At 41.3% G+C, this 26562-nt stretch overlaps 1 protein-coding gene across 1 annotated transcript; it reads right to left on the bottom strand.

The window, feature by feature from the left end:
- Positions 1 to 223: 223 nt before the first annotated feature.
- OGA (O-GlcNAcase) lies at positions 224 to 26562 on the bottom strand. Its single transcript, XM_081192229.1, has 16 exons — positions 26194 to 26562; positions 22837 to 22888; positions 21559 to 21656; positions 20118 to 20248; positions 19772 to 19943; positions 17698 to 17796; positions 17266 to 17550; positions 16886 to 17044; positions 15679 to 16283; positions 15169 to 15343; positions 11807 to 11892; positions 10832 to 10936; positions 9828 to 9913; positions 7919 to 8111; positions 6667 to 6826; positions 224 to 2317 (listed from the first exon to the last, which is right to left on the bottom strand). The coding sequence occupies exons 1-16, from the start codon at positions 26417 to 26419 to the stop codon at positions 2181 to 2183; spliced, it is 2769 nt and encodes a 922-aa protein (XP_081048355.1). The 5' UTR covers positions 26420 to 26562; the 3' UTR covers positions 224 to 2180.

Below are 26562 nucleotides of genomic sequence, written 5' to 3'. Positions count from 1 at the left end.
ATAAACCTTCAGAAGTTCCCTATGCTTTCCCCCCATGCTAATAAGGCTATTTACAAAATAGCAATGTTTAGGCTCGGCAGCAATGAACACAGCTCAAAAGCAAATTTGCTGTACTAAAAGCCATCTCTTCAACATAATCAGCAGAATGCTCTGAAACACAGTATGAAGAATTATTCTTCTCCACCCACTTTCCTCATTCTGCAGCATTATACAGAGACGAGTCTTTACATTCAGTTTGCAATTTATTCTATTTCTCACATGGTCTTCAAATACAATTTTACACAGTCCATTGTTCTGCTACAGATACAGTAGGTCTAAAGACAGTCATGAAAGTGGCATTCCAACTGTACACAATGAAAACTGATAACCATGAAAGTTGTGTCACTGCATCACTTTACAACCCGAGTGAAAGACTGACCCAGACTTTCAAGACCATCACACAATTAACTTAACAGTGATAAATTCATAAGTTTATGTTAACAGTATAAAAACCCAGGTACCCCCCTCCCCTGAAATGTGTAATGCCATAAATCCAGATGTTTTCTCTGGGATCTAATTAAAACTAAACCAAGTGGCTAGCTGCTTTGCATACACTCAAAGCCATAGAATCCTCATGAAAACCAGCTTGGAATTATGCAAGATTTATCATTATGGTTTGGTGCCTTGCACTCCAAATGAAATGTATTTGCTGCAGTTTAAATAACTTGCTATTAAAACTGTTCTCATAGTGAACATATAACAAAGGCTGAACACCAGCATCTCAGAAGAGGCTGCAAAGTACACCAACAGTAAAATTCCATTTGAAAAACTGTATAAAACCTCTTCAAAGTTTACACAGAGGGTTTTAAAAAAAGGTTAAACTCAATCCTTTCAAAAGGGAATATTTTCAAAGGAAGCAAAAGCAGTTGACTGTTGCAGATGAGAAAAATGAGGTGTAACGTTGACTGAATGCCTCATGGGAACAAGGCATTATATGGAACAGTAATAACTCCTTCCAAGTTATGGACTTACTAATATTCCTAAGCCATGCAGATACCACTTATCTGATTTCAGGGGACAACTTAAATGCAGTGATAATAAAATTAGATAACTACTTAAATCTGTAAAATGTGCTTATTTTTGTCCACAAAGAAGTCTGTCACAAATGTGCATGACTTGAAGACCCTGATTTAGTCAGAATGACTGACATGGAAAGGTGGAAGCTGTAAACTGCAGTATTCCACCCATCCAACCAGTCTGGATAGGCAATCTGGCTGGCTGTCAGGGGCATCAATGATTTCATGAGGTTGCCCTTCATGAGGTTCCCCCAGCAGGAGGCAGTGTCCACTCCACCTTTGAAGAGTTTGTCCTCTAAAGGAACGGCCCTTCTTGATCAGCGCTCATTTTCCCCCAAAGCGGCAATTCTAGTGAAGGGCACGAGGCACGGTAGAAAAGGCCTGTAGTGAAGTTGGCATTAGCCTCTCTTGTGGTTTGACATTATTCAAAGGTGCTGTCTCAGAATACCGCTTTGCTTCAGAAAGCAAAATTACTAAAACGATTAAACACAAAGTATTAGCATACAGCAAGTTTATATATATTTACACACTGAAATTTACACTTCTGCCACTGAGTGACTTTGCCACAGACAAATGCACAGTTTTTATCCCTATGAAGCACAAAGCTTAACCAATTCTTTAGAAGTGATGGTCATTCAATTTCCCTATCAGCAAGCATGACAATCAACAAAACCTAGAGTCGTCAGTGTTTGTTTGCCCTAAAGCTGGCCAACACAGGCACCCTGTTTCCCTCTGTAAATGGAGAGATCCCATGTTCATCTCTCTCATCCCACTTCAAGAACAGGACACAGGGACGAACTATTTCATGTCAGGACTTTCTGGAAAAGACAGCATTCTGCTGAGTACAGAGGTGGATGCATGGAATTGCCACCAATACCTCTTTGGGAACTCATGTAATATGCAGTACTCCTTGGCACTTTGCTTAAGACCAGGAAATGAGGATGACCAGTATCCATTTTCCAAATAATGTTTCGAGCAGCATCTCAGAAAGGGTAATGGATGAATTTTCACATAGCTCCTGTCAGGCCAGCTGACTGCTGCCTTTGCATGGAACAGAAACAAGATAAACCTCAGGCTCTCCAACCATTACGTGATTACAGTATCAAAAGTTCACCGACAATCTCCTTACAAGCTCCTTCCAAGAATAATGACATCCTTTGGAAATCCCTCCATTTTAGCTATTTCAAAGCATCCCAGTTTGCTGTAGAATTCCAGGATTCTTTTATCATCTGGTCTCACTTCACAGAAAGCCCCACGGGAGCCTGAAAAAGACATGAGAGGAGATATTTGGGGAGAGAGTAGAAGCAGAGAGGAGTCTTCATAATGAAGAAACTTCACAAACCTTGTTTGATATCTCTAATCAATTCACTCTGCATTGTGCAGTTGAATCAAGGTCAAGAGGTGTTTTTTTTAAAGTGTTTTATATTTTGATATTAATCTTATCATGAGCTGCTTTGGGCACAGTTTATTATGGAAAAGCAGCATACTGTATAAACAAACTATGTGGAACTACAGTGGTGCCTCGCAAGACGAAATTAATTCGTTCCGTGAGTTTTTTCGTCTAGCAAATTTTTTGTCTTGCGAAGCACGGTGTCGGAAAAGTTTTGGAAAAGCTTCAAAAATCACCAAAAACCTCAAAAAAGGCTACTACACTATGAGTTGCTCCTCGAAGTCAAGTTGCAACTGTATTAACGGTGTTAAGAAAAAGGAAACAAACTTGCAAAAAACACAAGACGTTTTCGTCTTGCGAAGCAAGTCCATAGGGAAATTCGTCTTGTGAAGCAGCTCAAAAACTGCAAAACCCTTTCGTCTAGCGAGTTTTTCGTCTTGCGAGGCATTCATCTTGCGGGGCACCACTGTAGTTGCATGCTTTTCTGGATCTCAGCTACTGGGTGTCCACCAGTCTTCACAGGAAGCTTGCATACAACTGTTCAAACTGCATAGTTGTCTAGGACTTGCAAGGATGATGTGGGCTACAGAAGTGGTTCTTCACTGGCTAAAAAAGGTGACATCTCATCAATGAGGTGACACATACAGATCCAACTGAAGAGTTATAATTCTAAAGCCAAAGGCCCTTCTGAACAAAGAAAACCAAGAGGGATGTGGGTAAATGGGCTTCATTTGGCAGGGGGTTCCACAGCAAGGGCATTGCCACCAGCCCTTTCCTTATGTCTTAGCAAACATTAGATAGTGAGGACACCTGGCATACTAAGGAGGGCTCTCTCTCAGGCAGATCTTATCTTCAGGCCATGGGTGGAGATGTTCATATTACGGCTGGACGATATCTGGTTTTCAGTATTATGATATATCACCAACTAAACAGCATGATATACCGATATATCAAGATATCTGATATAAGATGGTGCTACATAGATGTGAACATGGTAATGTCCTGGCAACTACTACTAAGTTACGGGTCTAAATTACCATACACTGATGAAATCATCACTTTCATCAGCAGGCAACCCGAGATGTATCCAAACACGACTTTGGTTTTGGGCTTGGATACCAAATTGTGGTATTCAGATGTAGGACAATCCAAAATACAGTGATGAGTCATTGTGAATACAAATAATCCAGGAAAATATTGAACAAAGAATCTAAATTTGATGCATATAATTATATGAAAATTAACTCAATGATAGCATGCTTCAACTAAAGCACTGAAGACTTCTGGAGAATATATTAAAGTTTTAGAGGCAAATAAAAAATTTACAAAAGTAGTAGATTTAGTAAAAATATTAATTAAACTTGCATATGATTAACAATTTAATCTGTTTTCTACTCATTTAAGATAATTTATGTAATTTACTAGTGTCAAGTTGCATCTCCTTTCCCACTCAAGAGGGCCAATTGCAATTCTATGCATGAGTAAGCCCCACTGAATTCAGTAGGGCTTACTTCTGAGTAGACATACATTTGCTTGCACAACCAGCCCTCAATCTCCCATTTCAGCATAAAGGCAGAAACAAATCTTTCCCCCTTCATTTCCCCCTTCTGTGACACAGAAGGGCCCCCCAAAAGCCCCCATCCCACCAATCTCTCTCTCTTTTTATCCAAGGGAAGGAGGAAGGGCAAGCAAACAACAAGATAGCATCCTTAATTTTTTTTAAAAAAAACTTCCTTTTTTATATGAAGGAAGCTATTTAGGGTGAACCAGCAATGTTACACAGCAACTTGCACCCTAAAGGCATCAGAGAGGAGAGAGACACTTAGTGCATGTACTCACACAGGTGGAAGGGGGGACGGGAGTAAAGAAAAAGAGTTAAATGACAGGGCAACGTTTTTGGTTCTTGCTCTGAAGAAAGCCATAGTTTCTTCTTTCATGGGGGCAAGGAAGGGGCAAAGGGGGCTCCCAACAAGAAGCCCCGAGCCAGCTCAGAGCAGCATCTCTGTAAACCACACCTACTGGCCTGCCACGCTGGCTTCTAGCCTCCTGAGCCAGCGCTTGCTGCAAAATCGAAAGAAGTCTATTGTGAGGGCTGATAAGTTTCTGCTGCTGGCTGGCTGCTGCTTTTCCAGCTACTTTCATAATTGTCACCTGTTTTTGCAGAGGCAGCGGAGCTGAGCTAGGGCTCCTTGCACAATCTAAAGAAACATAGCCTGCTCTTGTGAGTCGCCCGCTGCTCCTGCAGGAGGTAGCAGAGGCACCAAGAAACACTGGCTAGCTACAGTTTTCTCAAAATTGTAATATCTGCAAAGTAACATTTCATGAAACAGTTACCGTATTTTGTGCCCCATAGGACGCACCGGCCCATAAGGCGCACCTAGTTTTTTTTGGGGGGGAATAAAGGGAAAAAAATTATTCCCCCCCCCAGGCGCGGGGCTGGGTCGGGGGAAGCCCGAGCTTCCCCCAACCCCAGCCCCCAGAACAGGCTGCTCTGCGCAAGCCATGGGAACCCTCCCGCGGCTTGCGCAGAGCTACCCGAAGCCCCGGCGCGACTGCTGAGCGCGCCGGGGCTTCGGGTTAAGAGGCAGCTCTGCGCAAGCCAGGGCAGCCCTCCCGCGGCTTGCGCGGAGCTACCCGAAGCCACGGCGCAACTGCCCAGCGTGCCGGGGCTTCGGGATAAGAGGCGGCTCTGCGCAATCCGGGGGAGGGCTCCCGCGGAGTTTCCTGAAGCCTGCATTCGCCCCATAGGACGCACACACATTTCCCCTTCATTTTTGGAGGGGGAAAAGTCTTGAAGTTTATTGGTCTGACGTGACCCCCGCTAATTGATTTGCGATCCTCAATTAGCGATTTATGGCCGCCCGGCACACTTCCGCTTCGCAGCTCTCAGTCACGCCTCAGCAGAGTTTAACACAGCGGTGTAAAACTGTCACGTAGCTTGGCTTAGCTTCCAGACAAACACACACAGTACAGGTTTGTCTATTTACAGTCGTTTATTCCAACAAATCTCCGGAAAAACCAGGACTGCTTGCAGCCATGACAAAACTGCTCCTTTTCCCTCACAGCATAGAGTGAGAATGGCAAACTCCTCCCAAACTCCTCCCAGCTTCGAAAACTGACGTCAGAATGGTGTGGCATCATGGGAACAACTTAACCTGTTAAGTTCCAAACTCAACACCCCCCCTTGCCGCACATTCTGACAAGACCCTTTTGAGTTCAACACCTTCCCCTTTGCCTTGTGCCCCTTCCCGGCATCTTTCCCAGGCACCTGTTGAACCCCTTCAACACTCCCAGAATCACACTGTGCGAATCTTGCCCACGCACTTGTTGCCTGGTATCTTTCAGGTGGAACGCCCTTTGTTGTGCGACTAGACCTTCTGGGCACAAACTCAGATGTTACCTCTGACTCACTGCCACCAGGAGATGTGTCCTCAGCATCACGGGATTCCCCCTCTGACTTAAAGCGTTTTCGAATCCTCTCCATTACACTCACAGGAGAACTAGGCTCGCTTTTGGGTGTTCCCTTAACATCTTGTTGAGAAACTACCGATACCTCCTCCTGTTCCTGACTTTGGTCAGTTACCTGATCGTCATCATCGGATTCTGAATCCTGATCTTGGACCTGGTCCTCATCACCGGGATCAGCCTCTGCCTCCCTTTCCTCATCAGAATCAGATAAACATTCTGAGAGCACATCACGCATGACAGCAGGTTTTGACCTTTTATCCTGCTCATAGAACTCAGCGTGTTTACTGATCAGTAACTTACTCTGATCACCTGATGGAAATGCAAACCTCCATGCACGTGCTTCTGGCTCATACCCGCAGAAGATCATTTTCCGGAACTTGGATCCATCTGGCCCCTGCAAAGCAGTAGGTACCGGCACAGATGCACCTGACCCAAACATACGCAAAAAATGAATCTGCTCCTTTTCCCTCACAGCATAGAGTGAGAATGGCAAACTCCTCCCAAACTCCTCCCAGCTTCGAAAACTGACGTCAGAATGGTGTGGCATCATGGGAACAACTTAACCTGTTAAGTTCCAAACTCAACAAAAAGTGCGTCCTATAGGGCGAAAAATACGGTACTGTGATGTGGACTTCATAACCAATTTTGAAAGATATATTGAAAAATTGCCCAGGTCTAGTTCAGATACGGACACAGGCACTTAGTAAGGAGCCTACAGTTGCCTTTCATATCCCAACAGCTACAAGAGCTTACCATTTGCCTTCAGAGAAGAGAGCAAGCATGCCATCATGCTTTTAGCCACACTTGGATCAGTCACCTTCTTATGGATATCAATCTTTATCAGTGATGGGAAGTTGGCAAGGAATGTTTCTGGCAGAACTTCTTGCTCCTCATGGAAGCTCAGCATAATTTTCTACAACAGGCACAACAGAAATAGTCTTTCAACATCAAAAAAAATGTTCAGTGAAATGCTGGAAACATTGTGTGCACTTGCCGAACAGGTACTTTCTACAGACTTGGATTAGCCTATTCACTTGACAACCACATTAATCTCTAAACAAAAAGCTAAAGTAGCTAAATACAGTGGATTTGGTGAGTACCATTCTTTAAGTAATTAGACATAAGTATACAGATTAAACTGGGTGGCTGGTGCTGGAAAAACAGAAGAATTTCCCTTTTGAAAGCTATGCTCTCTTTTACTGTTCTAAGCTTCTGATTAAAAACATCTTTTTTAAACAATGCAGACCTTAATTGCTGGTAACAAATCGTAAGTTTATTTCAAGGTACAATAAAGATAGCCATTATTTTGGCATACACTCAGCAAAACAAAAATAATGCAATGAGTTTATTGAAATCCAAATAAATTAAATTTAGAGAAACTAAATTCAGCAGCAGCAGCAGAAATTGTATATCTAAAACATATCAGGCTAGTTAGCTATTCTATCCTAAATGCAAATATCACAGTGGTTAAAAGAAGGGAAAGGATTGAGTGTCATGACAGATTGGCAGTTAGATGATTATGCTTGGATTCCGGACAGTGAAAAGAAGTGAGGCTTTTTATCAAGCCTCTCCCAGGCACTGTTCCCAGAGCTTTTATAATATTGTGATCAGGAAGGGAGTCTCTGAAATCTAATGAACACACTACATTGCCTATTCTCTGATTCATGTTGAACCATAACTACACTGTAAAATAGAATCTATGATTACATACTGCAGTGTACTAAATATAAAGCTATCAGTTAGAATTGTTCTGTTTAAGTAGTAAGAATGAAATATAACTCAATGTTAGAGATAATTGTAAGTGTGGATTTATAAAGGCACAGAGATAAACTAATTCTAGAGACTACTTGGCCATCACACTATCACAGTGTCATGTGTCTGAGGCCTCTATATTGGAATAAATTGGATAAATTGTCCCTACTCTTCCTAGGAGTATTATGACAACAGGAGATGAAAGCATAAAAACAGCAATTTGACAACTCAAGCATACACCAGCATAACTAACCTCTGCCTCTGATAGCTCCTTATCACTGCTTGGCTTGCTGTATTTCTCCTGCATGAAAGGAAACCAGGCAATTTTGCATTTCTTAATGAAAGGAGTTACATCAACGGTGCCCAGTGCATAGCCACAGATGCCATCTTCATCTTCCAGGACAAAGCAGTAATCTGGGCTGAGGGACAGCAAACCACCTACTAGCCTGAGAAGAAAGGAATCGTCAGTAGAGCCCAAAGATAACTGATGCAAACAAATCTACGTAAGTTAAACTAGTGAGGCCTCATAATGAGAGAACACAGAAGAATAAATTAACCACAGCTGCAAGTTGTACAAGTCTGAGAACTATGACTTAGTACTTTTAAATGCCAGTTAGGCATTATGTAGAACATACAAGTGACTATGTACCTATCCAAGGGGGTTTCAAAATTAAGTGTATTATGGAAAGGTAATCAGAATTGGGAATTGTTATAATGAATTAGTAGGGATTATAAAAAGTGCAGAAGTGGGTTTTACCAACAGTCAAGACGGCTGCTCCAGGCAGCAGAAGAGTACTATGTGAGTAAATGCCTAAAGCCTGGAGAGTAGTTTCAGCTGTAAATTTACAAAGTAAAGCCAACTTCCCTACTCCTCCCCAAATGGTTTAATGCTTTTTAAAAAATAGTTTAAAAACAACAACAGTATTGCAGTATTGGGGATCATGAGAATTGGCAAGCCTCAAATGGGAGTGAAAAGGGAGGCTTACATGACAATCCAGTTAGTATATTCAATGGCCAATCCATACAAACATATAATCACAGTATTTGCAGCTGCACTACCTTCATTAAACAATAACATGTCTGAAGCTTACAAGAGCACCTTATAGGATGCGTCCCCCCCCCCACATACACAGTTTGATCAATGAAACAGCAAGAATGTAGTTGGTTTTCAGTAAATCGTTGCCATGACTCAGCATGATTTCTTGGCAGCACTGCACTGTACTAACTGCGTAAGAAATTAAAGGCTGGATACCAGTAGCACAACAGTTTACAGATTCCTTTTTTCATACCCTGACCTGCATCTGCAGGGTGTGAAGATCTTAGATGTTAATCTCTAGCGGTTCATACTTGGTTCAGAAGAATGTCTGGAGTCTTCCACAAAGGGTGATACAGACATCTTTTATTTTTTCTGTTACTTTAGATTGGTGCCAATTCTGCTCTGTTCCTTAAATTTTGTTTCCCCTATCAAGTGTTTGCTGAGTTGCACTTGAATTTGCACAAAGTCTACAGAACTTGGAAGTCCGTCTTCAAGCCAGAATGGAGAGCATCTTTCAGATTAGAATTCAGATTCAAATTGAACATGTGAAGCACAGGCCCCAGCCTTACAAAACCTGTGTGTTCTATTCAGCTGGCAAGGCATGGAAGTTCCCTGCTCTTCCCAGTTGTTTTGAATATTGTATTTACATTTCTTGATAGCATTTCTTGATGCATACTAGGAGACAGACAATCTGTGACACTTCAGATGCTGCTGGATTCTAATTCCAATTATCCCTGACCACTGGCCATGCTGCATGCTGATGATGGTGGCTGGGCTCCAAGATCTGGAGCGCCAAAGATTAGCCACCCACAAGGAGTACTATTACTAAATGAATACAGTACAGTGGTACCTCGGCTTAAGAACTTAATTCGTTCTGGAGGTCCATTCTTAACCTGAAACTGTTCTTAACCTGAGGTACCACTTTAGCTAATGGGGCCTCCTGCTGTTGTCGTGCCGCTGCTGTGCGATTTCTGTTCTCAGCCTGAAGCAAAGTTCTTAACCTGAGGTACTATTTCTGGGTTAGCGGAGTCTGTAACCTGAAGCCTCTGTAACCTGAAGCGTCTGTACCCGAGGTACCACTGTATGTAATTCAACAAATTCCAGTTTATTTCAAGAGTATACCTACTTGTCTCCAATTAAGTCCGGCTGGCTATGGAAAGGCTGATCAGTTTCATCATCATACATTTCTCTGCAGATCTTGTACACGGATGCCTAAAGACATATACAAATATTCATTGTGCGAGTTTTCCCTCCCACAGCACATACACCTGAACTGTTGCTTAGGAAGCCTTGTGTTCTACTAACTGACAGGCATCCTCACTACTTCATTTATTCCATGTCTCCACAACAGCTCATATTGGACAGGTAGTGGATGGCAGATTGGATGGCCTAGGGAAATGCAGGCTTAAATCCACGTGGAATTCTTTGTGCCTTGAAACTAAAATAACTCCATGTAAGTCACATTGGAGGAAGTACACAGTACAAATGCGTCAGATAAATAACCTAACAGGAAAGGCCACAACTCAGGGCTTGCAACACCTGCTTTGCATGCACAACGTCTCAGGTTCAATCCCCAACACCGCCATGTAGGGCAGAGAATCTCCTGGAAAGCTGCTGCTTGTCAGGTTAGACAATAATGAGCTAGATGAACCAATAGTTTGACTCAATGCAAGGCAGCTTACTATGTTTCCTGAGCAATCCTACAATGCTTCTGAGACTATGTATTATTTCCAAATAGTTCAGGCTAACATGCATTTGGATTATGTCACTCCTTATTCATTGTCCTTGGTGATCAGTAGTTTACATTAAACTCATTCAGTGTTATCAAGGCAGTCAACTGGGCTGGAATCCCAAGGCTTTTCCTATTTATGTTCCCTTTGATAAATGGGATCACATAAAAAGCACCTAGGAAAAATATTTTTTTTTATAATACTGCTAGGGCTGCCAGAGACTTCCATGAAGCCAGAATAAGCCACTCAGTCTTGTTACATTTCCTCCATTTGAACCACACCTCTCCTAGGCATTCAGAAGACTCACAGAATAACAAAATATAGAGAAACAGTTGCTTTTATCAACATGCTCCTCCAAACAGCATTACTGTGTACAAGAATGACCAAACAAATGGGTTACCTCATCTTTAGGGAAATAGGGTCTGATGGTGTAAACTTTTGAAGTTGGAGTAAGAGGAGGTGGCTGAAAAAAGAGGTCATTTGCTCCTTCAATAGGCAGCAAACGCTGTGAAAACAAAAAATTAGTGTAAATGTTTGAGAAGCAAGATGCAATACATTCCTGGGCGTGCATTGCAGACTCCCAAGTTAACTTTTGCTACTGCAGGCACCCCAGAGGGAAGTAGGGTTTTGTAGGCTTTACAAATGTAAGGACCATTTTTCCATTTTATCTGAACAGAAGTTTTTTAAAGATACACAACTGTTACAACACTTAATGGAGTTTACATTAAACTCATTTCTGCTTTAGTATAATTTCACCAAATCTCATCTATGCTCTCAGCTTAACATAGCCATGTCAGGAGGAAAGGTTTGGTCTGAAGAGGGTTAACTGGCCAGAGGAGACACCAACCCCAAAACAACATGCTGACTCAATTGGCTGTGCGCAGAGAGCACCTGTGAGGGGGAAGAAAGTAAGCCCCTGAAAAATCCATGAGCAAATTCAGGCACAGAAGAAACATTTCTTTTGGACTGGTTTGCCAACTGGATTGTGAGGAACGCAAACGACAGATTTTGCTTAGAGAGGATCTTGGAATACACAGTATCGTATTTTCTTTGCTCATGGAGTTCTCGTCGGCAGACAAGCAGGCGCGCATTGTGCAATTGCGGGCGCAGATAAAAACGCTGTGCGACCTGCAAAGAAACAATGTGAAATGTACAACTAAAAGCCGCAGCGCTTCGCAGGCGCGTGGGAATGGCAGCATCTCCTTGTGATATTACTGTAGAAATGGGAGGAAAATTATTTAAAAACAAAGCTGTCAGGCTATTTGGGTTTGGACCAGAAAGCCTTCGGCAGACCAAGCCTTCCAGTCCTCCGACGCGCAATAAAAGATTTCTCAAACAAAGACAATGTCATTCAGTTGTGAATTCATATTGATACCTGGAACTCTCCTGCTAGACCACCTCTAAAGGCCCAGGGTTCTTGGTCTCCACTTAAGAACTGTGCTGAAGATTGACTACGACACCCTGTGGAGATCAGATCCAAGCGGAGAACGTTACGAGAAGGGGGATTGTCCTGAGATGCTAAAATGTCCAACAAGCTAATACACACTTTGTGGGAAAAGCTCTCTAACTGAGCTATAATCCAAGAACTTGAGGGGCTGCGATAATGCTGCCGTGTATAAAGATTCCTGATTAGATCCTTTGTGCTCTTTGTTAATAAAATGAAGTTAGACGATAGCCTTAGACAGCAGAAAATTCAATACTGTAAAAAGCCAGTATGCCCCGTTCTGTACAGGTATAATATTTATTCCAAGAGTTGAGCTTGCCTTGTCCTTCTCTTTCATCACTAAGAACATGGAACAGCTCTCACATTTTCAATGATCAAGGTATAGAAAATAAGCCATTATCACAGCCCCATGGAAATACTTGGACCTGTCTGAAGTCACATTTTCATATTGTTTGAATCTTGCCAGAAAACCAGGTTTGGCGTGGGATGGAATAGCCCAAACAGCTATGTGGAACAGATACTTCTTTTTCAAGAGATTAGAAACCAATACTGTCCACTTCCGTAGCTCTGCTTACACAACAGTAACCACAGCACACATATTGTTCCCAGTCTAGGCAACAACAGCCTCGGTTACAGTATTTTATTTTACCCACCCTCAACCATGTGAGAAATGCCATTAATTCCTGACAGGCAGCTGTGGCAAGGGCTTTAAAGCCCTCTGCACAATTTAGTAAGAAGGATATATATTTTTTAATAATGGCTATGCTTTGATAACAGCTTTGATAGCCAAGTTATACAACCAATTAGCATAACTAACATCTTTGAGAGGGGATAGGCAGGTGAATTGTTGATGCGGGGATTAAAGTAACCTGCCTAGTCTTCTGATAAGATAAGCTGCGCAAGTTTGTTTCCTCTTGTGGACAGCGATCTACTTCCTGTTCAAGTAACAATCTCAGATCAGTACAGTCGAATGTGTCATACTAGCTAGGTAGTCTCAAAGTGAACCAAGCTGGATATCAATGCTTAGCCAATTATGAAAGAAAGCCTTTAAAATAGCAGGTTTGAGATGACTCAAAACATGTCAATTAGTTTCTTGTGTTTCCATATCAGAGTGCTTCATTAAAGAGGCTTTATATTATACCCTTTCGCTAGTAACTTGGAGTACTTCTCCTTTGAGACTACACCGTAACTAGCATTCCAACTATTATACACTTTACAGAGCTGCATGAATGAAGAGCTGTATGAATGAAAATCAAGAGTTAATGCCTGAGTCGCTGCGCAAATGTGACTTCAGGCCATGCCTACTGCCCTAATCTGAGCTGCCTCATGGACAGAACCTTCCCATCTTAAATTTATTAATCACGACACGCTGAAAGCATCTGGCGTGGTCCATCCAATAGCAGTAGATACTTGTGCTGAAGATTCTCCCATCTGCACACATTGGGGAAGAAGACAGTAGAAGGCATTAGTAATCCATAGTAGTATTATCTACACTAGTTTCATAAACTGAATGCTAGCTGGATTGAAAGAAAGGGTATAGAGATCAGCCTTCAGTGGACCACCAAGTGTATCAACATTCAATGGCTAAACCATTCCAGTTTAGTGATTCTTCTGTATTCACATCAAATGAGAAGCAAATTTTATGACTATATAAGTAATTATATAAACTAAAGAATGGGTCTCAATAAACAGCAAGACCAAGATCTCAGCTACAAGAATTCACTTGGTCTGCGGCGAGATAGTTTCTTTTGGTGTAGATGCATCCAGTGGAATATACAAACGTACTGTATTACCAGACAGTGTCAGAAATGGGTAGCAAGCACTAAGTACTTCTGCTGGGAGAAGCCATCCTTATGAAAGAAAATGGCAGCTATGATCAGCAGCCTGCTCCAAAAATTGGGAAATGTTTCAAAAGCAAATCAACCTCACAGCTGAAATCTATGGTCAATCAAGTTCATGTTTATCATTGCAGCTGCTTCATGTTCCTTCCAGGAGAAATGCACAATTTCATTTCCCATCTGTGCCTCCCTTCCTGCCTTTAAAATAGGGGCTGACAATCTTGTTGTAGGGGTTGGCTGATTCTACCTTCCTGTTCCTCTTCCCTAAACAATCTATAATGCCTGAACCAATACTGAGGGGAGAAGAAAAAGACAAAGAAATAACTCAATATGAGAGTTGGTCTCATGAAGGTACAAACTCTATTCAAGTTTTGAATTATTTCCTATTTATTTAGTGGGAAATGCTCCGGCTTAAAAAACCTCTCTACACTAAGCCCTATTTTTTTTTTTGCTAGAACCATATGGTCTTCTGCTGAGTAACAGCAAAATGCAATACTGGATATCTTGGCAACTAGCGCAATACGACCTATGAATACTTATGAATGTATACAAGTGATTACAGCTTCAAGTGATCCAAGAACTGTAGGCTGATCCAGTATGGTGCAAGAGGTTTATTATGAGATTTGTGACAACTACAGAAATTGTGACAGGAAACCATCAGCGTTGCTGCCTGCTGTGTGCATCAAGCAAGTCCACAGCATATTCCTTACAGTTGGATTGAAACCTGAAAGTGAAATGAGGTCACTAGAGGAACCCAGGCCATGCTGGTGCTATTCCAAAAAAACCCTGTGTAATTTAAAAAAGGCTGCAGGCAAAAAAGGCTCTTTGATTTCTCTTTAGAGAACAGTCTGGTATGAAAGCAGACTTCAGAGCTCTGGAATTTCTTCCCTTGCCCAAAATCAGACATCTTGCGAATGTTAAAGCAAATCACTTTTGCACCAGAATAGCCTTATGCTAAAGCTCGCATGCGCAGAGAAAGGGCTGGGAGGCTCGGCTCCCTCTTGGCCAGGCCCATTGAAAGGTCACATCTGCAATTGTTCTGTTGAAGACAGCAATAACGTTATTGAGACAGAGCAAGCAGCAGATAGCTGAGGCATGGTCACATTTCATAGTGTCATTTCCAATTTTGCAACAAGGCCGGGAAATACTGCATTATAGTCCAGTGTGCATTCAGTCTGAGTCAAAACTTATGTTTCAGAGATCAACTTTTATGTTCCTTAGCCCAAGAAAAAAAATTCAAGACCAAGAGATATATTCAATGTATGTCCACTGTCACTTTTATTGCCAGTCTATAGTGAAACATGAATGGCGACCAATAATAGAAAAAGTAAGAAGGATTTAGGGTCAAAGCGACCATAATATAAAAACATTCAATTGACATCATTTTTTCCATGGGCTAATTAAAGACAAGCATTTATGCTAGTTGCCGCTCTAACTGGTTCCTAAAGAACATACCTAGCCACTGCACAAAAGATTTCACCATAGACATGATGCTCTTGATGTCCCAGACGTATGAGTACATGTCATAGAGGATTGTCCGGTTGGCACAGTTGGAAAGACGAGTGAACATGCCCATCACCAAGCTACACATCTCTTCAAACTTGGCGGCTCGAGCACGCCATTCTTCAATCTAAGTAAAGATAAAAAGGAACAAATTTCATACAAACTGTATTTTCATGTTGAGGATGAAACTAGATGGATATTATGACAATACCTATTGACTTTTACATCTCTAGCCAGGATGACGCACGAGTAGTGCACACATTCAAAGCGTGAAGATACATTCTACAGCACAAGACACTCAACCACCAACCAGCCTACATGCATGATATTCTTAATTATCTACAGGCTAGGTTCAGCTCAGAGACTTCCAATGCAGTTGCTCATTATTTCTTTTGCTATTGTGCTTTTTTCAAATAGGAAATATGCACACCTACACCAAATGAAAACAATGCAGTCACTCACCTTTTCAGAGTCCTTTCCTTTACAATTCACACTAACAACACTGCTGTTTGCTCTGAGCCACTGGAACTCTCGTAACATTTGGGCCCCTTTGACTCCATGTTCATATGGGAGATAGAACAAGTCTGCAAGCAACTGTAAATCTTCTAGAGTTACTGGTTCTACTGCATATAACGGCTTCTCATGAGGACCAGGCACAAACTGCTCCTTGTTAGTTTGCTCATCTGTCTGCATAGGTGCAATATCACCACAATCATCCTGCATTGACATCTCTGGAGATTTTGATTCAGCTATGCTCTCTTTATCCGTATCCATTGGTTTTAACTCTTCTGACATTTTTGCTTCAGCAATGTCAGTCAATATTTGATTGATATTCTTGTCAGAATCCTCTTGCTTTTCCACTACCATGTCCATTGGCTCATCATCCAGTTGCTTCTTTTCTTCCTCTTTGACCAGAACCTGTGATTCGTTGCTTAGTGCAGTTCCCTGGCTCATTATGGGTTCTTGGTAAACGGTAGTAATCACAGTGGTAGAATTTAAAGCGGACGGTGTAACCAGAGGCACATCCACAACACTTGTTTTAGCGCCACTATGGGCCACTTGTCTGCCTGCAGACAGAGCAGACAAAATTCAGTCATATCTACTCAGCTTTTTCATACAACCAAGATTCACATATATAAATAATTTGTGAACACACACACTCTCAGTCTCTGAATGACATACACATACATGCAAGTGTCTATTTTGCTGCAATTAGACATATATTGAAAAGGTACAACACTTATGCATTTGCCTGAAATACATTTGCATGTACCAAAAATATGATGTGTAATTCAAAACAATCCCTTCAGATGCACAAATTACATCGGGTGCAATGCAGTTCCACATATTTTCAATACAGTAAGTTTGATAGTGTCCTCTCCCAACAAAGACAAATTGAGAACACCCCCACACCCGACACAGAATCTCTTACAAAGTACATTGCTTCAGGGAAATATACTTGTCACTCAGAAAGAGTCAGTTCCTTTAAAAAAATTTAAACAAAAACTGTTCCTGATGCATAACGAAACCGTAACAGCAGCAATCTTTTGAAGTATTTTATTCAGCAGATTTTTTTTTACTGAACTCTAGAAAAACATTTTTGGTTTGAGTAACATTCTTCATTCGCTCCAATATTGTAGGCAAGACAAAACCAAAATTGCTTACTCACTGCTGTACTGATGAGGTACTGCAAATTCCTGTAGCCACTCTGTTAATGACAACTTCAAGGCCAATTGTGGGCTATAGAGAACATCTGTTTCAATATCTTCATCACTGCCTTCATTCTCCAGTTTAATCTGAATTGAAACCGTACTGTCTTCAGTGTCAGCTGCACAGATTATTAAGAAACAGAATATTAATTCAAGAGCAAGGTTCAAGGCTGCCATGTATTTGCATTTAAAGACAAAAGTACTAATTTATTAAGATGACATTTCCTGAAACTCCTTTTATCAAAGTGAAAATTTAAGATTATTAAATTATTAAGGTTATTACATTATTTCTAAAAGCATTGTTCCTAAGATAGTGATTGAGCACTTCTGATCAACTTACTCATCACAACATCTTTCCTCACTCCATTCATGTTGGATTTATACCAGGTTGCAAGGGTGTGAATAGCAACAAAGTTGGCTTCAAATTCACAATTTGGATTGGTCAGGACTCCCTTTAAGCGTGGGATGAGTTCCGTTGATCGACCTTTATATGGACCAAGAAACAGCCTTTTCTGATCATAGTCGTTGGCATGAATGTTGTCCCAGATGACCGGAGCTCTGCGAATTATCTTTGAAACCTCTTCAATGGACTCCACTGGAATGTCTTTAGATACCACTTTGGGACCTAAAATGTAGTTTCACAACTGACTCAGAATGAGTTTAGTGATTAGCCATAGGCCAGGAGGATAAAATTTAAGCAACATACTAAAACATTTAATAAGAATGCTGAACTAAGTTGGCAATATCAACCTCAACAAAGCAAAATACTCACCTGTCCATAACACATCAATTCCAGGTAACAGCTTTTCCCCTACAGTTCGTAAATAAGGAGACTGAGCAACATTTGGATAGCAGAAAGTGCCACAGTATTCTGGAACAGAGAAAAATACAAGTTAAAACCCACTATCCATTTTGCTCTCTTGTGTGTGGCACTGCTAGATGATTATGGCAGTTCCCAATATCCTACCATGTCATTTCTGACAGATTTGCTTTTATGCAAAAAAAATTATTGTTAACTCTTGCAATGGTTGAGGTAGTGTTTAAATGTAAAGACAAAAAATAAATAAATGTCACAACAACACAACTTTAGGGACTCCCACAGGAATCCATAAACATTCTCAACAATGCAAGTGCCTTCCTAAATTCCAAAAGGCTCATTCCCGTTGTCCTCCAAGGCTTAAGGTATTAGGGACACTCTGACAGTTAAGAGGTTACTGGGACTCAATTATCTGATTACTGCTACTTCTTTTAATGGTGCTAGAGCTGATCCTGGCTACTGCTTATCAACTGGGATATGTTGCCGGTATCACTTCTTGTTTCTTTTGATCACCTGTGTTTTGGGACCAACTGACTGGTAACTGGGCAGAGGCTTGACAGTTCTGAGACTGCCATCTCTTCTCCAGACCTTTGTTCAGGTGTTTCCACAGTAGCTGGCCGTAAGCCCATTTTACTTCCATTCCTTCCCTGTCAAGTAGGGATTCTACCTCTTCCTTCCTTTTGGAATTGAGTAGGTTTGTCTCAGCTATGCATGCTCAAAAAGCTGAATCCAAAATTGCAGAAATTTATTCTTAAGAAGGCATACCCGCCAAAACAAGTCTGGAACTCTGTTATTTTGCTACACATGCAGGATTACATTTAAGCTCTGAAGTAAGTCTGAGAATCTCCAGTAAGGTTATCTTAATACCATACCTATGTACAACCTGGCAAGATTGATAGCAGGGTTTGTCTAGGCAGTGAACCTTTGGTTAGCTCAACACCATTGTTGGGGAACAGCCAAAAGTGTAACAAGTACTTTGGCAAATAAAGTAATTCATGCACCAGACCCTGGGCAACAGAGAATATGTATGAACTTATGCCAAGGACACTTCACATAATGTAAGTACATAAAGGAAGGAAATGGCAAGGAAGGAAAGCCCCTCACAGAATTTTCTACGCTCTAGTTCCAAAACTAGCAATTTTAGGAGCTAGCCATTCCCCATGTGAATGTTGTTCATTAGATTCTCCCCCCCCATTTGTATTTTCTTTTTAATCATTTATTCTTCTCTTGGTACTCAGTGTATATAATCCTTCATTGCACATAGTTCTAATCCGTTGATGAGGAAAGTCAGATTGGAAGTCACTCAGGAGTCTAGTGAATACGTTGTGATTTCATAAAACACGCTGGATAACACGCAACAATAGCAAAACACAAATTACAACCAGCAATTGTTCATTTCATGACATCGCAAATTAACTGTTCAACAGTTTTCCTCTGCTTCCTCTTTCCAAGGTATTATTATTATTAAATTTATACACTGCCCTTCACCCAAAGATTTTAGAGTGATCACAACAGAAAAAAATACTAAGACAAGAACCTGTTCATTGGCTCCGTATGCTGTGACTTTATAGGAGTGGGCCTTCCTGTATCTGATGAAGTGAGATCTGCTCTACAGAAGCTTATGCCACAATGTAAGTAATTTTTTTAAACTGCTTTTTACTACAACAGACTAAGATGGCAAACCTGCTAGAATCCCACCCTCACCAAACTCCCAAAGAAAAAATATTCAGACAGTGTGAAAAAGTATGCCACATACCAGCAACTAGAAGTCATAAACATGCACCCAGTTTACCATAGACTGCTATTAAATTTGTAACAAGTTCAAGTAAAGTGTGGCTAAGACAGAAAGGAGGGTTGTACCCAACTGTTTGAAGATGCTCAGGGTGTCTTTAAGGAATGGTGTCTAACCGGCAATTCTCTTCACCAACCCCTCCATCAGGAAAGGTTTGCCTTGAGAGGAAGGGGACAAGAACAGAAGGCTTTTTGACCTCATTCTTGTTAAAATGCAGTATCTGCATTGTCACTTTACCTGTGGGACAGAACAGGAATGTTTCTGGCTCTCCTAGATACTGGAAGATTTCATTAGTGATTGAGATCTGGGCATGTGCAAAGGAACTGAACACTTCTTTGTCAGCTGCACACATATTGTGATCAATATCATCAAATAACAGTGCAAAAGATCTGCAGCCAAACTGAGAAACCTAGCAGGATAAAGAAGAAAAAATATTAACGCTTGTTAATATTGTACAACATAAAAGCTAGAGAATGTAACCCCATCTAGAGTGCAACACAGGTAGGGGCATATTTCCTTTATCCAGTGTTTTTGCAATTTCTCATTTATGTTTAAAATTATAATATACATAAATATAAGATACCTGGTCCAGCTTGCGTTTCAATGTAGAAACTTCTTTCGGGTTTGAGAAGGTAATATCGAGTCCAGGAGAGATAGCATAGATAAACTCTATCCCATATTCTTGAGCAGCCGCGATGAGAGTCATGAGCTGCTCTAGAAATCAAAGCCAACTATTTTAGCAACAAGCAACTATGAAGTTAAGGCATTTTATTAATCAGAATACATTTCAATATATGCAGGCAAAAAAATACTTTTAAGGCCCAAAGAAATATGAATAATTAACATTTTTTGTCAAAACATATTCAGTCCTCCATCTGATTCATTCATATACATACACACACACACACACACGGTAAAATGTGGGGAAACTGGGATCTGGTTTCAAGTAAGCATGTATAGAGGATCAAGTTGCACATGCCAATTTGGAACAAAGGATTCCTTCTGTCTTTGACATTAAAATATTTTGGGCAGATCCAGTGTTACAATGGCATTTTTACTAACAAGGTCAGGCACAAATCACATCTATTCACTACAATTATTTATATTCCACCTTTCAGGATACAAATATTTTCAAAGTGGCATATAATGAAATATATTTTTAATATTGTTGTTGTATCATTAATGTAACTTTCTCATCAAAAGCCTCTTCACAGGCTACTTAGGGGGCAGGAGCAATTCTGGCTGGAGAAGGCTCTGGTGTCTTTGCTAGCCAACCTCTCTCTTCTGGAATCTGTCCCACAGGACTCTAGGTGGTAGATGACACGGTAGAAAGGGAGTGGGGAAGTGGCAGTCCAGCTGGAACAGAAATGGATTTGCAAAGTGTGGTTCACAAAAATGCTGGTGCAAATGTAATGCTGCACCACAGCTTGCTCTGAAAATGAAAGAATTGGAGGAAATGATGATGATGATGGGGAAAATGCTGTGCACATGAACCAGGGTTAGGAGAGAAAAGACTGTGCTATATCTGTACCAGGCTGATATAATAAGAAACTAAGTCAGTTAGGAGCACAGGCATTGTTCTCTCCTCCATTAATGAAGCATTGTGGGTTGTCATTGTTGAATATGTCTTCTTTCTCCCTAGCATTGAGGCAAAGGGATCATCCCATGGCATCATTCAAGGTGATATAATGCAGCAACCTTGTTAAAGCTAAGCAGGTCTGGCTATGGCCAGTGTCTGGATGGGAGGACCACCTAAGAATCCTATGTACACTGTCTTGAGTTCCATGACTGGACTGTTGGGTTGGGGACGATATTATAAAATTATCTGTGTGTACTTTAACAGAACACTGATTTTCTCTCATCCAGCTAGGCAGGAAAGCCTCTAAGAGTTATTTAATGCATCTTCTAATTAAAGCAACAAAAAGCTTACCCCTCTCAACTTCACTTTTATTTTACCATCCAAATGTAGAAACAACTGTAATTCAATGAATATATATATTTAACAATGCAATAAAGTTAATTACCAGCTTCCTCCACAGAATACATTTCTCGCCAAAACATCCTGTGCTTGTAATCATCTTTTGGTGCATATAGGTATGCATTCAGGCCCCATTTCTGAAGTCTACAAAGCAAAATTAAAATGTTGTTTGAAATACATTGTACAAATCTGCATTGCTAAATTGTATAGCCAAGAGTACCATGCAAGTTGTGCAACACCCCAGGGAGAAAAAGCAAGAATGGTACACCTGAACACATAAGGAAGATAAATAAGAGGACCAAATATACAAATCTTAATCTGTGACCATGGTTAGATGCTTTTTGTTCTACAAGCTTCTACTTTTTGTTATTTTTCTTTAAAAATGTTACTTCAAGGTTTTTTTCAGGTGGTAGTACATCCTGGGAAACTGCTTTGCTGGAGGGACTGTGGTATGAACAGTGCATCTTATGTGGTGGGAAAGTGTGCAGATGCAACCATTCTGGCAGATAATTTTCAAGGAAATTCTAGATATAACACAGAAAGTCACTATAAATCCATTATTGGTGCCATTCTATTTTCCAATGCCCATAGGTTTGTTGCAAAATAAACTGACATATTGATTGTGATACGCTTGGAAACTGGAGGACACTATTCATTTTCTTAACTTAAAAACACTGCTCAGAGCTTTTGAAATATTAAGTGGTATATAAATGCTTTTTGCTGGATTCTGCTTATTTATTTTATTAATATTGTTGATATTGTTTACATGTTGTATTGATTTGTTAATTATATATGACTTTTGCTTTAATTGTGATGTTTAGCTTATTAGTTGTTGCTTTGTTAACAGAGTTTTATATATAGCAATTGTTTTGCTGATGATTTGTTAATTACTTTATATGGTTTATACTGTATCTGTATTGTTTTATCAAACTATTAACTGAAGCCACTTTGGGATTCATTTGAATGAAAAGCAGCACAGAAATTGAATTTCAGAGGTTTGATTTGATTTATTATGAGTTAGCTTAGAACAGTCACTGAAAGCAAAAACCACTCAATTTTCTATGACCTTTTGGCTCCTCCTCTCCTCCCATACTTTAGTTTTCAGAACCTATGCCTTAATTCTGCACTAAACAAATTCTTTATTTTTACAACTAATTGTTATAATTTACTTACTTACTTACTGTATTTCGTATACCACCCTATACCCAAAGGACTCAGGGCAGTTCACAAAAATATCAAATACATAAAATCAAAACAAAAACAATGACCCAATAAGCCCCCCCAAATTATGTATTAGAATGCTACAGTACACAATGCCACATACCTTCTAAAAAGCTCTTTTCTCTGTTCCATAACCCAAGGCCTTCCATAAAATCCTGTGGGAAATATTGGTGGTAGACAGTTTCAAATATTGTGCTGCTTCTTAACAAAATATCAAGTGCAACATCTGAGCCATAATAAACTAATAATTATTAGTTTAATAATTCATTATACAAATTTGTTAAGCAACTTTAATTAGGACACAGTAAGAACTAAAGAGGTAAACTTGTACAAGTTAGCTGTCAAAAGCTGCATCTAGTGGGTTTGAAATAAATAGGCCTCAGGTTGTTCCTTTAAGTAGTGCCTGAAGCGCTACATATAAACAAGTACGGCAGTGTAAAATGCTGCGAGATCAAACCTGTATGCATGATACATGTTGGAATTTATGTCCTGTTTAGCAGTACTGGAATGCATTTCTTGGAGCAAAGTATGACCTTTCGAAAATCTGTTCTAATGTACACTCAGTTCATTTCCCTGATGTGAACGAGGCCTGCCATCATAGTGACTATGACACAAGCCGCCTTTCCAAATCTGTTACCAATGGAATCCATGCACCTGGGTAACTCACAGATAAATGCACACAGGTCCTGAACGTTACATCTCAGCAAGTGCCCATCCACAAACAGCCAATTCACAATCATGTTATTCCAGTAACATGGGGAGAGGGACAAGGGGAGAGGCAGGGTCCTGGCAACCACAAGTTTTTACAAGGCTACTAGCCCAGTCAAAAATAATAGCCTCCTGAGCTCACATTTTTTAAAACCCAACTTAAGCCCTGAAGCAGAGCATTAAATCAGAAGTGGAGCTAGAGTGTTTTAAAACATGATTGTAAGGAGGGTAAGAATGAACCCTCCCCCGACACTGCCTGCAAAAATACTCAGACAACTGCCAGCGTGGGAAGCTGTTATGCTCTTCTCTGGTTACCAAAACCATCAATATGGCAGTTTTCATTACAAGCTTCTCACTCCAGGAACAAAGGGTTTGGGGGAGTTATGTCTGTGCCTGGCTGTACTTTCACAAAAGTGCAAACACGACTGGCATGAGACAATATATACACCTTGTAATAGAAGTTGCTATTTAGAAGAGGCATTTTGCATATACACAAGTCATGACTGATTTAATAAACCTATTTAATTCCTGACAACACCTGGTAGCCATCTGACTTCTCAATTCTCCCACAAAAACTCCACACAAAGTAGGCACACATACAGATAGTGTGTATATTAAGGGATAGCCAATGTGATACCCTTCAGATGTGATGAAGTACAATACCCATCAGTCCCAGCCAGCATAGCCAATATTCAAGGATGGGAGTTTCAATCTAAAATTTCTGGAGGGCAACACATTAGCTACCCCTTTTCTATATTAATCAAGCTGGAAATAAACCTCCTTTTCCATATTGAGATCTCATCAAAACCACAAACCTACAACATGCCACAGGAAAAAATCATGTAACACCACAGCTAACAACACCTACTGTGTGGGTGGGAAAAAACCACCAACATTTAGATTTAGGCTGATATTCACAGCTTAAATCTATGCTAGATCAAAATTCATGCATGCTCCTCTACCACCAACTGTGAACAAGATTATATCTTCAAGCTGAAGGAACACGCCTTTCATAAGCCTGCAGGTCCACCTCTCCAGATTCAGGGGTAGCCAACATACCTTACAGGCTACATAAGAGCTTGCTAGATCAGACCATCTAGTCCATCCTACTGTTCCCACAGCGACAAACCAGATGCCTATAGGAAACCCAGAAGCAGGACCCAAGAGCAAGAGCACTTATTCCTCTTGCGGTTTCCAGCAAACAGTATAAAGCATATGCCTCCAATAATGGAGGCAAAACATAGCCATCATGGATCACAGCCACTGATAGCCTTGTCCTTCATTAATTTGTCTAATTCTCTTTTAAAGCCATCAAAGTTGGTGGCCATTATTGCCTCCTATGAGAGCAAATTCCATAGTTCAACTATGCACTGTGTGTATTGTATTTTTCCGTCTATAAGACACCCCCATGTATAAGACTCCCCCTATTTTGGGGACCCAGATTTAAGAAAATGGGGGAAGGTGTATCTGTGTATAAGACGCCCCCTAATTTTTGACATTATTTTAAAGGAAAAAAACGTAGCCTTATACATGGAAAAATACTGTACTTTCTTTTGACTGTCTTAAATCTCCCAATGTTCAGCTTCATTGGATGTTTACTAGTACTAGAAGTATGAGGGAGAAAAACTTGTCTATCCACTTTCTCCAAATTACAGATAGTTTATCCAATTTTATGCTATCTCTTATTCACCTTTTCTCTGAACTAGAAGTCCCAAAAGTTGTATGCTTTCCTCAAAGGGGAGTTTCCCAACCCCTTTGATTATTTTGGATGACCTTTTATGAAACTTTCTCAACTCTGCAATATCCTTTCTGAGGTGAAGTGACCTGAACTGTATTCAGTATCCCTAAAGCTGTTGCACCACTGATTTGTATAACAGCATTATGATATCAGCCGTTTTATTTAAAATCCCTTCCAAATGATCCCTAGCATGGAATTTGCATTTTTCACAGTTGCTGCACAATGGGCTGAGATCTTCACTATGACCCCAAGGTCTTGTTCCTAGTCACTCACTGCCAGTCAAGACCCCATGAGCATTATGTGGGACATATCTCCCATGACAGCCTGCCAACGACCATACTGTCTAGGGCTGTGGGAATCTAACAACTCGGGGGGGGGGGGAGGCTACAGGTTCCCACTCCTAGTCTAGGCAGCAGCATAACACTGGTACTTGAAGAACCAACCAGTAAGTATCAATAAACACCTCAGTGTTTTTCTTTCTGTGTGGCAATGAAAAAACACAGGAAGAAAACAAGCCTACTACCACTATCCATTCTAGAACACTAGCTGAACTGTAACCCTATCAGCAACCTGGTTACTTCATTCCCTTTTCTTGCGAGGAATCCTATTCTTAATAAGGGAATTTCCCTTAAAAAAGGGAAAACCTTGACAGCTATGGTCCGTGAACTGTTTTTGTTTTGTTGCACGTTTCGTAACGTTTTTCCAGTGTGTGCACTCACGTGAACGGAAGAACCAACATGTGGCTCGGAAGTTTGCAGCATTTAAATTCAGCGAACTGGAAGGCAGATGCCCTGAAAAGGGCAGCTTCGTCTTTATCACGTAACAGAGCAAACGGTTTTAACCCTCCGCCGCCAGGTTTCATTCCCAGGGCGGAGCCAGAGGAAAATGGAGCGGGGAGGAGGAGACGACGGCGCTGGAGGGAGAGGCGGAGATGCTTTGTTCCGGCTACGGCCTCTCCTCCTCGCTCTCGACCGCGAATTCGCCCGGCCCCGCAGCCCCTCGCTCTCCCCTTACCTTCTACGACGCCGCAGAGGAACCGCCGAAGGCCCCCGTTGCCCACAGCTCCGGAGCCGCTGTCGGGATCCGCTTCGGGGCCTGCCGGGTCGGGTCTCGCCGGGGACGCCTCGTTGGGCGAGGCGACGGCAGCCACAGGGCTGGGGCCAGGTGTGCCTTGAGGCTCCCCCCGCGCCTCGTCGACCATCCCCGCCAGGCCCGCTCCGGGACTCCCGTCCGCCGCCATCGCCCTTCCCTGCGCTCTAACCGGGGCGGGCTGCGCTTGCGCGGGGAAAACCAGCCCCAACCGGTCCGAGCCGGAACCAACCGCCCTGCTCGCTCGACTGCCAACCGGGGCCGCTGCTGCTGATCACGTGCCGGCTCCACCTC

This window comes from Podarcis bocagei (assembly GCF_964188305.1).
Source record: "Podarcis bocagei genome assembly, chromosome: 4".
Classification (NCBI taxonomy): domain Eukaryota; kingdom Metazoa; phylum Chordata; class Lepidosauria; order Squamata; family Lacertidae; genus Podarcis; species Podarcis bocagei.
This window is presented reverse-complemented; position numbering and strand designations above follow the sequence as displayed.